The 14,335-nt window shown below is 40.3% G+C and overlaps 1 protein-coding gene across 2 annotated transcripts in view; it reads left to right on the forward strand.

Moving 5' to 3' along the window:
• Positions 1-9,555, forward strand: part of LOC135729887 (DDB1- and CUL4-associated factor 1-like) — a 32,711-nt gene extending 23,156 nt beyond the window's left edge. The window contains exons 18-25 of one of the 2 annotated variants that reach the window (XM_065247777.1): positions 504-588; positions 1,584-1,817; positions 3,734-3,827; positions 3,976-4,080; positions 4,172-4,245; positions 4,335-4,427; positions 4,521-4,818; positions 8,743-9,555. In XM_065247777.1, coding sequence (XP_065103849.1) covers positions 504-588; positions 1,584-1,817; positions 3,734-3,827; positions 3,976-4,080; positions 4,172-4,245; positions 4,335-4,427; positions 4,521-4,818; positions 8,743-8,801 — 1,042 coding nt within the window. In that variant the 3' untranslated portion in view covers positions 8,802-9,555. The remainder of the gene's footprint in view (positions 1-503; positions 589-1,583; positions 1,818-3,733; positions 3,828-3,975; positions 4,081-4,171; positions 4,246-4,334; positions 4,428-4,520; positions 4,819-8,742) is intronic. The other variant, XM_065247778.1, reaches the window with a different exon arrangement.
• The last annotated feature ends 4,780 nt before the right edge of the window (positions 9,556-14,335 follow it).

Genomic DNA, 14,335 nt, shown 5'->3' on the forward strand with positions numbered 1-14,335 from the left:
CCGATATGTTGTTGTTTTTATTGCCGATATTAAGAAAGCAATGTGGGAGATTAATTTAATAAACTTGTAATGAGGTAAAAAAAAAGTAATGAATGAGGTAAAATAATTAATGCTTAAAGATAAAGATAACATACATGACAAAAACAATATTTAATTCCTTAATATTAACAAATACATTGCATGATAAGGCTGATAATAAAAATGTCCAAATATCGGTCAATAAATCGGCCTTTGCAGTATATTGGTCGCCCACATTACAATCTGTGCCCAAATATCAATGTTTTCTCCAGAGGCCAGCCCCAGACATTTCTGCTAGAGCGAAAATATCTGGGGTACCTTTGCAAGTGACCAATCCTGAGTTGCCATGTCACTAGAGAAATACAGGTGTATTGCGCCTGTGATGAACTTCACAGTAAAAAACAACATGGCCCAGCATGTGCTTTAGTCTCAATGCAGACACAAGAAGAAAGGCTTTGAACGAATAAACTCTGTCTTTTTTTCAGGCATTCTTTCCTGGATGATCATTATGTGGAGTTCAGTAAACTCTCTCAGGACAGAGTCATAGGAACCAAAGAGCACATCGCACACGTAAGTTATTTTTTAAACCTGAATAAATTTCATTTACTCTGTATTCATTTTGTTATGTAAAAATATTAAATGTTGTGAGCTGCTTAATCTTGCATGGCATTTCATTAACTCTTTCCCCGCCATTGACGAGATATCTTGTCAATTAAGAGAAAACGCTTCCCCGCCAATGACGAGATTTTCCGTCTTTCCGCAATACCGCTATTATCCACCAGGTGGCGCCCTTCCGCAACTTTTTAAAACCGGAAGTATTGCCCTATGGCAAGCTGCTGCATGTCCGTGTCTGTTTTAAAGATCGCTCTGAATATGATCTCTATGAAAAGTCCGTCACAAAAATGGAATTATCTCTGCTTTTTGCTCAAAATATGGTGTTTTTGCAAAAACCTACCCATATTCAAAAGCTGATTGCACTAAAGGTAGGATGAAACGGTTTTTTTTTGTTTGAAAGCAGAGGGTCTGTTCTTTCATTTGGTATATTGTATGTTTATATATTTAAAGAAGAACATTTTCTGGAAGGCATTAAACTTTGGTGAAAATCATGAAAAACGCTGGCGCTGGCTGGCAACTTTTTTTAAAAATGCTGGCGGTGAAAGAGTTAAAGGGATAGTTCACCCAAAAATGAAAATTCAGTCATCAATTTCTCACTCATGTTGTTACAAACCCGCAAAAATGTCTTTGTTCTGGTGAACACAAAGGAAGATATTTTGAGAAATGTTTGTAGCCAAACCATTCGTGGACCCCATTCCCTTCCATAGTAGGAAAAAATTATACTATGGAAGTAAATGGGGTAAAGAAATGTATGCGGATTTGTAACAACAGAAGAGTGAGGAAATTATGACAGATTTTTAATTTTGGGGAGAAATATCCCTTTAAGTGATACATCATTATGTATCACTAAAACCAATAAGTTGATTTTCTGTGTGTTGACATCAGCTGCAAAAGGTTGATGTGAAAGCTTATTGTTTTTTTCCTTCTTTATCTCTGTGTTTTGTTTTTAGATATATGACATTCAGACTGGACAAAAAACCCTAACCCTCAATAACCCTGATCTAGCCAATAACTACAAACGCAACTGTGCCACATTTAATCCCACCGATGACCTGGTCCTGAACGACGGTGTCATGTGGGATGTGCGAACTGCTCAGGCCATACACAAGTTTGACAAGTTCAACATGAACATCAGCGGTGTCTTCCATCCCAATGGTTTAGAGGTCATCATCAACACAGAGATTGTATCCTTTTTTCTGATTCACTTTCATATTTCAGAGCTTTGCTGCGTTGCGCCACATACGTTATATTCAAAGTTGAACACATTGTTTTCTATGAGTGTACGCACACCGGCAGCGTCAAGAACAGGATGTCCAAACTTGGTCTTGGAGGGCCAGTGTACTGCAGAGTTTTGCTTAAACTTCCCTTAACACACCTGCCTGAAAGACCTTGATTAGCTGGATCAGGTGTGTTTGATTAGGGTTGAAGCAAAACTTTGCAGAGACACCAGCCCTCCAGGAGCAGGATTGGACACCCCTGCTCTAGGCGATACCCTACATCAGGGTTCCTCCCCAAATGTTACCCTGGAGGGCCGGAGCACTGCATAGTTTAGCTCCGACCCTAATAAAACCCACCTAATGCAGCTAATCAAGGTCTTCATGATCACTAGAAAATCACAGGTGGGTAAGTTTGATTAAGGTTGGTTAAATTACGGTGATCAAACTTTTACATATGTGACTTTGATGCTAAAAGATGAGTTTTTCTTGACTGCAGAGAGACTTTAAGTAGCTTGCACACTATTTTGTGAATCATTCTTGTGGCCTCAGTCAAGCACACTGGTGAATTGCAGGACTTTAAATGCATCTCTGTTTGAAGTTTCGGGCTGAATTGTCCACATTGATCATGCAGTGAATACTGCTGATGGGTCTGGGCTGTCAGATGTTCTTTCTTAAGGAAATATTTGTATGTAGGTTGTTAACTCTTTCACCGCCATTGACGAGATATCTCGTCAATCAAGAGAAAACTCTTCCCTGCCAATGACGAGATTTTCCGTCTTTCCGCAATATTTATTTATTCCGCAACTTTTTAAACCCGGATGTATTGCCCTATGGTAAGCAGCTGCATGTCCGTGTCTGTTTTAAAGATCGCTCTGAATGGGATCTCTTATCTCTATAAGTCCGTCACAAAAATGGAATTATCTCTGCTTTTTGCTCAAAATGTGGTGTTTTTGCAGAAACCTACCCATATTCAAAAGCTGATTACAAAAGAACCACTGAAGGTAGGATGAAAAGATTTTTTTTTTTAAAGCAGAGGGTCCGTTCTTTCATTTGGTATATTGTATGTTTATATATTTAAAAAAGAACATTTTCTGGAAGGCATTAAACTTTGGTGAAAATCATGAAAAACGCTGGCGCTGGCTGGCAACTTTTTTTAAAAACTCTGGCGGTGAAAGAGTTAAAGGTGTGATTGATGTTTATGTAGGAGAGATAACGCTATAGACGGTTTCATCGGACGCACGTGATACACGTCTGGATCCGAACCTTACTTCCGGTTTCGTTTTTTTAATGGTCTGACTAGTTGCTAAACTGATCTCTTGAACAAATGCCTCGTCGAAAATAACAATTGTTTTGGTTTCCTAGGTAATCTAGGTAGTTTATGTGTTGTTTTTATAAATAAAAATGCTTGTTATATAAATAAACTACGTTTAAAGAACTTTGTTGTTATTTATTCTTAGCGGAGTTTACCGGAAGTTACGTTCGGACCGCAACAGCCGCTTGTTTATGTTGTTACTGCTGAAACGGTCTATATGTTAAATCAGTGTGTTTAATTCTGTCCCTCCTAACTCATGGATATTTTTTATTTTAAAGGGTGGAGTGCAACAGATATATCTACATGTGATTTAACTCTTTTATTTATTAAGTCTCTTAATTTTTTTTTATTTATGTTGGATTGTAAAAAACTGTGTATGTATACATGTATAAACACATTGGTTGTCTTTTGTAACCCTTTATCAAAATGTAATTAGTTTCTTTGCCTTAATCAGCTTTTTTCATGATTTAAAAATGAATGTTATATTTTGTGCAGTAGTGCAGGATTATAGTGTTTTTAAATCAGAACTGAATAAATGTTTTAAGCCTGTTTGCTTTAACTGAAGCACCAGTGGGATTTGAGGACGTTTCATCTTCTGCACACTGTACCGGCTCTGGATCAGTGCAGGATCGTCTTTAACAATAATGGGACGGTCATTTACGGAGGTAACGTGCACGCACACACAGAGAGAGATAAAGAGATTAACAAACACTCAATCTGACATACACTCATCACAGTTATCTAAAGTAACTGACATGTTTTTTACCATATTACTAATATATGATGACATTTTGCTGATGTTGTGGACCATAGCAATGCTTCAGGCTGATGATGAGGATGATATGATGGAGCAGCAGATGAAGAGTCCCTTCGGATCTTCATTCAGAACCTTTGATGCTACAGATTACAAACCCATTGGTGAGTCTCTTTCTCCATTCTGTCTAGTCATCGCTCTCTCTTTACAATCATTCCTGAGCTTTTTTTAAATGATATTTGTTTGTTTTCTCAGCCACTATTGATGTGAAGAGGAACATTTTCGACTTGTGCACAGACACGAAAGACTGCTACCTGGCTGTCATTGAAGTATGTTTTTACGCCATACAGCTGATTTAATCTCCGCTGCTGTTTTGACACTAAACTCTTCATGTGTTATGTGTGAATGTCTGAAACAGAATCAGGACTCCATAAATATGGACACAGTTTGCCGACTGTACGAAGTTGGACGACAGAGACTTGCTGAGGAAGAAGAGGACGAGGAAGATCAAGTAAGACTGATGCAGATTGGAACTTGATCCAGTAATCTAGTTGACTGTTTTTAAGCCATCAGATTAATGATATGTAAAACTGTTTTCACACAGGAGGATGACGATCAGGATGAAGATGATGATGACACTGATGATGACATTGATACAGACCCGCTGTTGGCAGAGCTTGAAAACGAAAACAACGGTGAGGAAGAGGAGGACGTTGAGCAGGATTTCTCTCCATCTGATGATGAGGAGGTGGCTCGTCTCCTGGATGAAGAAGCTGAGGACGACGACGACGACGATGATGACGACGACGACGATGATGATGACGACGACGACGACGATGATGATGAAGAATATGAAGATTCTGATGACAACGAAAGAGATGTGGAGCTTGTACTTGGCAACAGTGAGTTTGACATCATATCCTGAGACCATGACACTTGCCTTATCTTTTAGTCGTGTAGGACATAAATACTGACATACACTGACTGCTGTCATTTCATAAGCTCATTTGCATTTAAAGTATCATGAAACCTGGCCGCACGGAGCACATGCACGGGCCCACACACACACAAGCGAAACGTCTCCGCATTGGATAAGAACACGCTATCTTATAAATAATAATGAGACACCGGTGGGTGTGGTTTTCATGTTATGATGCATTGTGCTTTTTCTCATATTTGCCACGCCACAGCCTGTGACATTTACACGAGTTTAAATCCGGAAGACAAAAATATCACAGAAACGCTGAAAATTAACAAGTTTTCTCCTAATGTTAAAATGATCAGATACTAACATTGTCTTCTATGATGTGCAACATAACTAACTTTGTTAAGATCTAAAAATAAAATGTTGGTTAGTGTTTTATGACGCTTTAAAGGACACACCCAAAAATGGCACATATTTGCTTATACCTACAAAGTGGTTATTTTAACATGCTATAATAAATTATCTGTGGGGTATTTTGAGCTAAAACCTCACATATGTACTCCGGGTACACCCAAAGATTTATTTTACATCTTAAAGTGCCCATCTTATGACTGCTTTTCCACAAGTTATATAGGTGTATGAGTTCCATAAAGCATGTTTCAAAAGTTGTTTGCTGGAAATAGCTTGTAGGAAAAGATTGTTACCCATATCTAGTAGCCTCTGTTTCAGGGCAGTTCAGATTGTGCCGTTTTGAGCTAGTCTTACATATTTATGAGCTGCTGCTCCTTTGATCACGCCCCACTACTAACGTCATGCGCCCGTGCGCGTGCTCAGTGGTATCGTAAGCAGTACAGACCATACTGTGTTATTATTTTATATATTATTATTATTAACGGTTTATGTTGCCAACAGACAAATCATGCAGAAAAGTATCACTAATAAGAACACTACAGGAGAAGAAACTCATGACACACAATGATTCCAGAGTAAATTGTGATGTTACGTTAGCAGTCACAACAATAAACTCGTTTTCCCTGGACAATGCTAACATATTTCAGTTATAAAACATTTTAGAACGCATTATTTTCGCAAATTACAGAAATTAAGACCCGGCGGGGGATGTATACTGCTTGTGGACCGCGTGCTAATTGCTAGAAGCTAGCGGGAGGTTCGGACCGTAAAATTATAAGAGGCTCGGGGGTTAGCCTCGTCAGAAAAGCCGGGGCGGTAAGGCCCGGTCTCGGTGTGTCAAACTCATCATGACACACAAAGTTGCCAGCGTAAATTGTGATGTAGCAGTCTGAACAATACACTCGTTTTCCCTGGACAATACTAACATATTCCCGTTATAAACATTTTCAAACACATTATTTTCGCAAATTACAGAAATTAAGACCCGGCGGGGGATGTATACTGCTTGTGGACCGCGTGCTAATTGCTAGAAGCTAGCGGGAGGTCCGGACCGTGACCCTTTTACTGTTTGTACACAATGATGATGTGGCAGCGTATGCGCGCGCATTTAGGCAACGGAAGTATCGTAAGAATCAACAGTGAAGCAACACAAACAGTAAGTTATTTTAAAAAAATTGACTTTATCAACATTTTCAACACAGCTACCAGATCCGTGTACTATAGTGGAGTGGATAAAAGACGTTAGCAGATGGCCAAAAATAAAGTTGCCAGATACATACATACATACATATATACGTATATTAGTATATTATATTAGTGCAACCAAACGCAACAACGGGACATTTTGATGTTGAGAAACCGTTTTAATAAACTTTCTGAGTTGCTACCACGTTAGAACCAATGGGGAATAACACCACTTCTGTTGCCCAAATGCGCGCGCAGGCTATTTGATCACGTGAGCTGTAAAAGGGTCCGTATAGTTATTAGAGGCTCGCCTCGTCAGAAAAGCCGGGGCGTACGGTCTCGGTTAGTTTGGCAAAAAGCTTTTAGCTCTAGCATCATAAATGTAGTATTTTGTGACAGAAGATGACAACATGCAAAATATAACGTGACTTCTTACCTTTTGTGATGAAACAACGCGATCGCGAATCGAATCCAGTCTGTTTCAGATGTGTGAATGATCCATGAAAGTCCAATAAAATACATCCAATTACCATTTTTGTCCACAAATGCTTATAATCCGTGAAATATAGATACATAGTCTGTTGTTTACATCAGATTTCGCATGAAGGTCTTATCACCTACAATCTGAGGACTGTTTGCGTCGTAACACATTGTATATAAGATTACTCCGGGTTCCAATAACCACGCGTTAAAACTTTGTTTTTAAAAGTAGGTGGGAGTATAATCCATAATATCCAAATAGCGCTGTTATTTCCGTGAGAGATGATAACAGCACAGAGGGTCTCATTCAAGTGACTGCTCTATGCTCTCTAGCTACCTGGTGGGTGGAGACCTGCGAGTGTGGTGGTGGGCGGGAAAATTCAAACTGAATGTGACGAAACGGTTTGTTACGTCACAACGGAGCTGAGTTTTAACTGGCGCAATCTGAGACTCAAGGCAGAGGACATTCAGAAACCTGTATCTCACTCAAAACAGCATGGATGGATTTTTTTCCAAGTTTGTATGCATGTGGGAGCATCAGAGACACAAAATAACACCCCAAAACCCAGAAAAAGTGAGTTTTTCATAATACAGGCACTTTAAAAAAGTCTTGTGGCATGTCCCCTTTGATACTTGGTTTGATTGCTTTATTGATTGCTTGCGTCATATAAGCTTCTATCATATCAGCAGTGAACTGTACCCCAGATTACCCACTTTAGTAGGGGTGCAACGGGTCACAAAACTCACGGTTCGGATCACATTACGGATTTTGAGGCACGGATCGGATCATTTTTCGGATCAGCAAAAAAAAAGTATGGGAAAATTCTAATAACAACAAATCAAGAAATTACAAACATTTATAAAAAGAACAAGGTTGCACATTAAGTAAGGTCTAAAATCATTAGTTACAGAAATCAAATGAATAATAACACTGCATTTATTGTATTAATTAAATGTAATTATTATTTTTTTAAAGCTTCAGAAGTGATTTTCTCTTTGTCTTGGGTTGTTTGATTAACATTAATGACACAGACTTAAGTAGGTCAATTGAGCTTACTGTCTCTTTAAGACCAAATGTGCACAGACTGCATCTCTCTGTTTGTGCACTACCGAGTCCCCTTAAACGAGCGCACAGACACAGACAAAGGGTGAATTACAGACGGCGCAGCATTACAGTCGTCCCACATAAAAACGTTACGTTGTTTTTCATTGCTCTATTAGCCAAATGTATTTTAATACACTACAGTATGAGAGAGAGTAGCGCAACTCTCTGAAATTTAAACATCAAGAGTTCTGATCTTTGAAGGATGATTACGTCTGACTCGAGCTGGACCGGACGCATTTAACCGCACGCGTGCGTTTGTGCGTTAAGTAAACTGATCACTTTAGCGCCGTTTTGCAGTTAAACTGTTTAAAATCAGTTGAATGTTAACATTTGCAAACCTTTATAACACTTACAAATTATAAACTTTCCCTATTTAAATTTGCGTATTAATCCGCGAATCACATGCGAGCCGAACCGTGGGTCGTGATCCGTACGGATCACGGATCAACTGCGATCCGTTGCACCACTACACTTTAGGCATACTAGGGTGCGATTCATGAGATTTACGCACCTGCGATTGGAAAAGATTGTTCACATCATCCTAAATTTGGCACAAATTAGTTCATATAAATCAGGTTGTCGTCTAAAACAACTTTATTTTGCTGTTTTTGTTACTGCATTGTCAAACTTGGCTAATTTAATGTCATTATTTGTATTTTTGTATTTTTCCCCATCACATTACCTCACTGGTTTGACACCTGTTGTTCTCTGGTTACCCAGCAGACAGCTCTGATAACTCTGACCTGGAAGATGACATCATCCTTTCCCTAAATGAGTGATCCTTAAAACCTCAACAACAGGCTGAAGTACCAGACGTACCTCCAGAGAAGATCAGGATAACAACAAATAAGATGCAGGCCGACCGGCTTTGGACTTGTGAACGGCCCCTAAAATCTTAATTCAATATGGAATTGTTGAAAAACAACAATAAGGACATATAAACAAATGTCATTTGTATGTACAAAAAAGTTTTTTGTTTCTGCTGAGCTCTTTTTACAGCCTCTTTGAATGTCTGTTCAGTTTTAGAGGACTGATGGATTTTATGCTCTTAGTTTTTTTTTGTCCATCTTTACATGATCTACTAGTTGCATAGAGGCAGTTGTTGACAAAACTGCATAAAAAAATATATGTTCAGTTGTACGAGAAGAAGAAAAAAAGAGTTTTTATTTAAGGCCCCATTTGTTAATTGACAAATTGGATTGAATCTTAGAGACGTTTAAACTCTTGGTTCGTTGAGCAGTAATTCTCTATTATTTCATTGATATGAAGATGACTTTCAGGCCCATCTTTAGTCCCCGTGACCTGCGCTGAAATCCTCAGCTGTGATTGGATGAAGTAAAGGTTACACAGACTTAAATTCTATTTCACGTGATGATGTTAAACATCCAGCATTTGTGTGAAGCTTCATTTACTTTCTGGTTTCATGTTCTTCATGTTTACCAAAAGTAAAGAACTAAAAAGACATCTTGTGTACAAAATGTATTAAAAATATTTTTACTATAAATGCTATTACAATAAAGCAGTCAACTGTCATTTGTTTCTTTTATCCACGTGATTGTATATTGGTGTGATAATACACAAGCAGTTATTAGATGTTTTTGTATGTCAACAATAGCAGAAGGATATATATATTAATGACATATTTAACTCGGTTATGTCATTAAGATCATTGTGTAAGCGTTGACAGCAGACGACTCTTGTCCTCTCTTACACACACAGGGCAAGTTCTAGTTAATCTGTTAGTAAATATATAAAGATCTAGATTGATATCTTTAACCAAGAATATTTTGAAATATGTGACCCCGCCTGTGAAAACCCAGCTAAAGTTATTTTATTTTGTGATTTATTGTTTTCTACATAAACTCATCCTACATATGTAAAGATCATTTAATGAAATGAAACATTAATATCTTTAATATTAACTGAGTAAGATGAAATCAATGATTAGATTATGAGACTTTAGTGTGTGCATGTATACCTTTAAAAGCTTTTTAATCTCGAGACCCCAGCATATTTTTATGCCTCTAAACTTTGTTAACATTGAATCTGTGCTGTTTTTTCTTAGTTCTTACTCAACTTTGGTTCTTATTTCAAACCTTGATCAAGAAACAAATAAATTAAACCTTATCACACCATAAATCAGCTGGGGTTAATATGCAGACCAATTAAGTCAAAAAGTCAGATCCAGTCATAGTCAGAATCTGCTGTGTTAATATTGGTTTGCTGTCTGTCAGTGATGCTCTCATTACAGTTTCTCTCAAAACAGTGTTCAGGTTTTCAGAAGAATCCAGAATGTGTTGAGTTACAGTTTACTTGTCAGGTATAAAGTGCAATGCAAATTCAAATATTCAACCATTTTATTTATTTGTTTGTTTTACATTTCACACTGCTCGTGCTTCACCTGGGATTGAGAAGTTGTCATCTGATGTTTTACATTAATCTGTCTACAGAATTACACCAGAGACCTTACCAGCTTCCTTTAAATAGCCAGAATAGAGTAGCGTATCTCTACATGGATACATGAACAACTGCAATTTACATTGTAAAAAAACTTGAAATCCAACGGGGTTTAACTGCTTATCATGGGAACTAATATATTTACAGCAAGTTGTGTTTTAAATGAACTGCAATAATTTAATAATTAGATGTTTTGGCACCATGTGTTGGTCAAAGCCATATAGATACACAGCTGCAGTTTTACAGTTTGGTGTCAATTACCTTCATGTGAGTGTCATTATGTTTGATATTGCCCTCTTTGGTTTTCTTCCTATCTTACCAACAGACAAATTTATGTCTCGAAACATAACTTTCTTTACCCCACTGTCCATCTGAAGTAAGGTGTTCCCCAGGGATCTGTTCTTGGCCCATTACTATTTACCATTTACATATAAAAGTGCTACATATAATTTATGATGATGATGAGCTTTGGACTGATAGTGCCAACTCCAACAGTCTGAGACAAACCTTGATCAAGGAACAAATCAATTTAAGCCTTATCACACAGGTAAATAAAATGGCATTCTAAAATGTTACTCTAACTATTTCTGCAGTATGTTTCATTTAATGAAGATAAACATACAGTACAGTAGTAAACAAAAGTACATTCATGAGGAAACTAATCTTAAATCTTAGAGTAGGATCTTAAGTTTTTCATTTAAATGTACATGAACCTAATTAATAATAAAACTGATGTTTCTTCAAGTCTATGGGTGAATAATTCTACATGCAGGCTTGTGATCTTCACGCCCACTAGAACATTTGGGCCAAATACAGGAAATACGTCATGTATGTACTGTAGTCAAGTGCAAAGAAGGCAAGTGTGTGTATTTTTTTAGCTTAATTTCCTTGCATCCTTCAGTTAAAATGTATTTCTATAGACAAAGGTTACAGTGACAAAAACTCCAGTGGTGTATATGTCACAGGCCGGAGCGGACCCGAGATCTCTATAAGGGTCACGCCCCTCTCTAATTGCCACCTCGAGGAGTTTCCCAAGACCACCCCAATAACCAGACAAACAAGTACACTATAAATTAAAATGAAACTTTATTTAAATATCTAAAAGCAAGAGGGAAGGGGGAAAGGGCAGTTTAAAACAATTTGCTTCTCGCCTCCAGGCGGTTGGGACCATGAAACGGGGACTGGGACTCTTTCCTGGGTTGGTCCTTGGACTCGTGGCGCCCTCCGCTTCTTCCTGGAGGCAGACAGGGGAGAACACTATTAGTGGCTTGTTTCTGTACTCGTTGCTACTTGCCTAACCTCTTCGGTCTCTTGTTCTCCCGACAGGTTTCCTTGGCTGGACGTCCCGGTCCCTCGGGGAACTCTCACGCCCCACGGGTGCGAACCGTGGCCAGAGGTGGATACTCACGCTACGTCGGAGGCTCGTTTCTCGTTCGAGGGTTACTATGGGTCAAGGTAGGTTACACACTTTGCAGGTAAATTACTCACAAGACTTAGGATCTTCGTTCGCTCTGGGGTACGTACTGGAGCAAAGTAGGTTACACGCCACTAAGGTAAGTTACCCACAGGACTTGGGATCTTCGTTTGCTCTGGGGCATTCACTGGAGCAAGATGGATTACCCACCACTAGGGTAAACACTCACAAGGCTTGAGCTCTTCGTTCGCTCGGGGACATCCACTGGGGCCCCGGTAAGCGTTTCACGATATTTGCACCGTTCGTCCCTCCTTAAGACGTTGCTGTAGGCAGAGATAGGTAACACGTCACAATGGTAAGTTACTCACAAGACTTAGGCTTCTCATTCACTTCGGGGTGTTCACTGGGACACAGGTAAGTGGTTCACACTATTGACACGGTTCGTTCCTCTTTAAGACGTTGGTGTAAGCAGAGGTAGGTAACACATCACAATGGTAAGTTACTCACAGGACTTGGCTTCTCATTCACTTCAGGGCGTTCACTGGGACACAGGTAAGTGGTTCACACTATTGACACGGTTCGTTCCTCTTTAAGACGTTGCTGTAAGCAGAGGTAGGTATCACATCACCATGGTAAGTTACTCACAAGACTTAGGCTTCTCATTCACTTCAGGGCGTTCACTGGGACACAGGTAAGTGGTTCACACTATTGACACGGTTCGTTCCTCTTTAAGACGTTGCTGTAAGCAGAGGCAGATATCACATCACAATGGTAAGTCACTCACAGGACTTAGACTTCTCGTTGCTGTTACAGGCAGTGGGTTTTCGCAGCAGCGTCCATACACGGTATACCTCCAACCTTCACCTAAGTTTCCGGGGTGTCGTGGGGACTGAGGAGTCGTGTGGCGCAGAGCCGAACGCTTCCCTAGCTCCCCCTTCTGTTATGGTAACCGGGGTAACGAGCTGGGGCGAACTCTCGACGAGGCTCCGCCCACACCCGAGGTTTCGGTGGGATATATCTACACACCACTACGACCCTCCGTCCGTACAATGCACGTTGGCTGCTACTCACTCCGATGTACCGCCGGGCTTCACCGCTGCCTGCTAGCTGGGGTGGCGTGACTCTTGCTAACACACAGGGAGGCAAAACAAAAAGAAGTGTAATTTCCCTTCCTCGTAGGGCTCAGACCACAGCGTGTTCTCTCCTTCTCACGATCCGTCCGGGCCAGGGCAGCTTTGGTCGCTACAAGCACAGCATACACAGCAAGCTTCAGTGTAAACACAATTGATAATCACAGTTCACCCACAGCACTCTGCACACACACACACTTTACGTGAATATATGGACTGGAGCCGCCTGGCTTTGACTACCTCGTGAGACGGTTGGAGCGTTGTTCTATCGCTAGAGAAGACGGGTTGGTACACAATGTCGATCAATGCAGCCCCAGTATGTTCACAGTTACCTCTTCGGCTCACCCACGCTTCCTTCCTCCGCAGGGCCAGATAAACAGACAACACACGCTTCCCCAGTCGAGTTTCTTACCCGTGTTTCTGTTCGATCCACGGCTCGCCCACACTCCTCTCTTTGGTGGGGCCAGGGACCTTCAACACACTTCGAATGTACACCAAGTAGCTCTTCTTATAAATGCTTCATCAACACACATCAGCTGTTACTCACTCTTTGTTGTCAACACAATCCCACAGCAATGTACTCTCTGACTCGATAGTGACACAGTCACACGTGAAATCGCCCAGTGATTCTCTTCGCCCGGTCGTCTTACACCTCCTTCATCCCCAAGGGATCGATATAGAACGATAAAGCGGGTCTGCACAGCAGCAACACAGCGCACACAGAGTACACCAAAAGCACCTCGGTGTGGTGTCCCTTTAACTTTCACAGCCCCGTCCTTTTCGCCTCTTTTGGCAGCCGCACTCTTTCCTTACACCATAAGTGATTCGCGGATCAACGGCGCCCTTTCTGCTCCTCCAGGGACAAAGCGTGTGATTACGTTTGCCCAAGGCATAAAGGGACTCTCGCCCGAAAACAACTCTCCCTCCTTTGTGCTTCTTGGACCTTTTTATGTGGCTTGTCTTTACTCTCTCCTCCAATCATGGGTTGCTCCACTGATTCGCCACACCTGTTGCTCGTTCCTCATGATTTTCGTCGTCAGGGAGACCAGGAAGTAAACTGGTGTTTTTAAAATCGGGTCCGGGCGGAAACCATCTTCAACGGAACCTTTCTCCGCCACTTTTGGTTCCCGCCCTACCATAGTCACCTGGTGACATATAATTAAGCTAAGTGGTCTGTGAGGTTATACAGAAAGAAAGCAGATAAATTATACAAAGATGATTAAGTTTACCTGATATTATTCCCATTACTACTTCTAGCTTGTGCTGAAGACTTGTCTGGTCTGGTTGTCATCGTCTGTGTTTAGTTGACAAG

Source organism: Paramisgurnus dabryanus, chromosome 11 (genome assembly GCF_030506205.2).
Source record: "Paramisgurnus dabryanus chromosome 11, PD_genome_1.1, whole genome shotgun sequence".
Lineage (NCBI taxonomy): Eukaryota > Metazoa > Chordata > Actinopteri > Cypriniformes > Cobitidae > Paramisgurnus > Paramisgurnus dabryanus.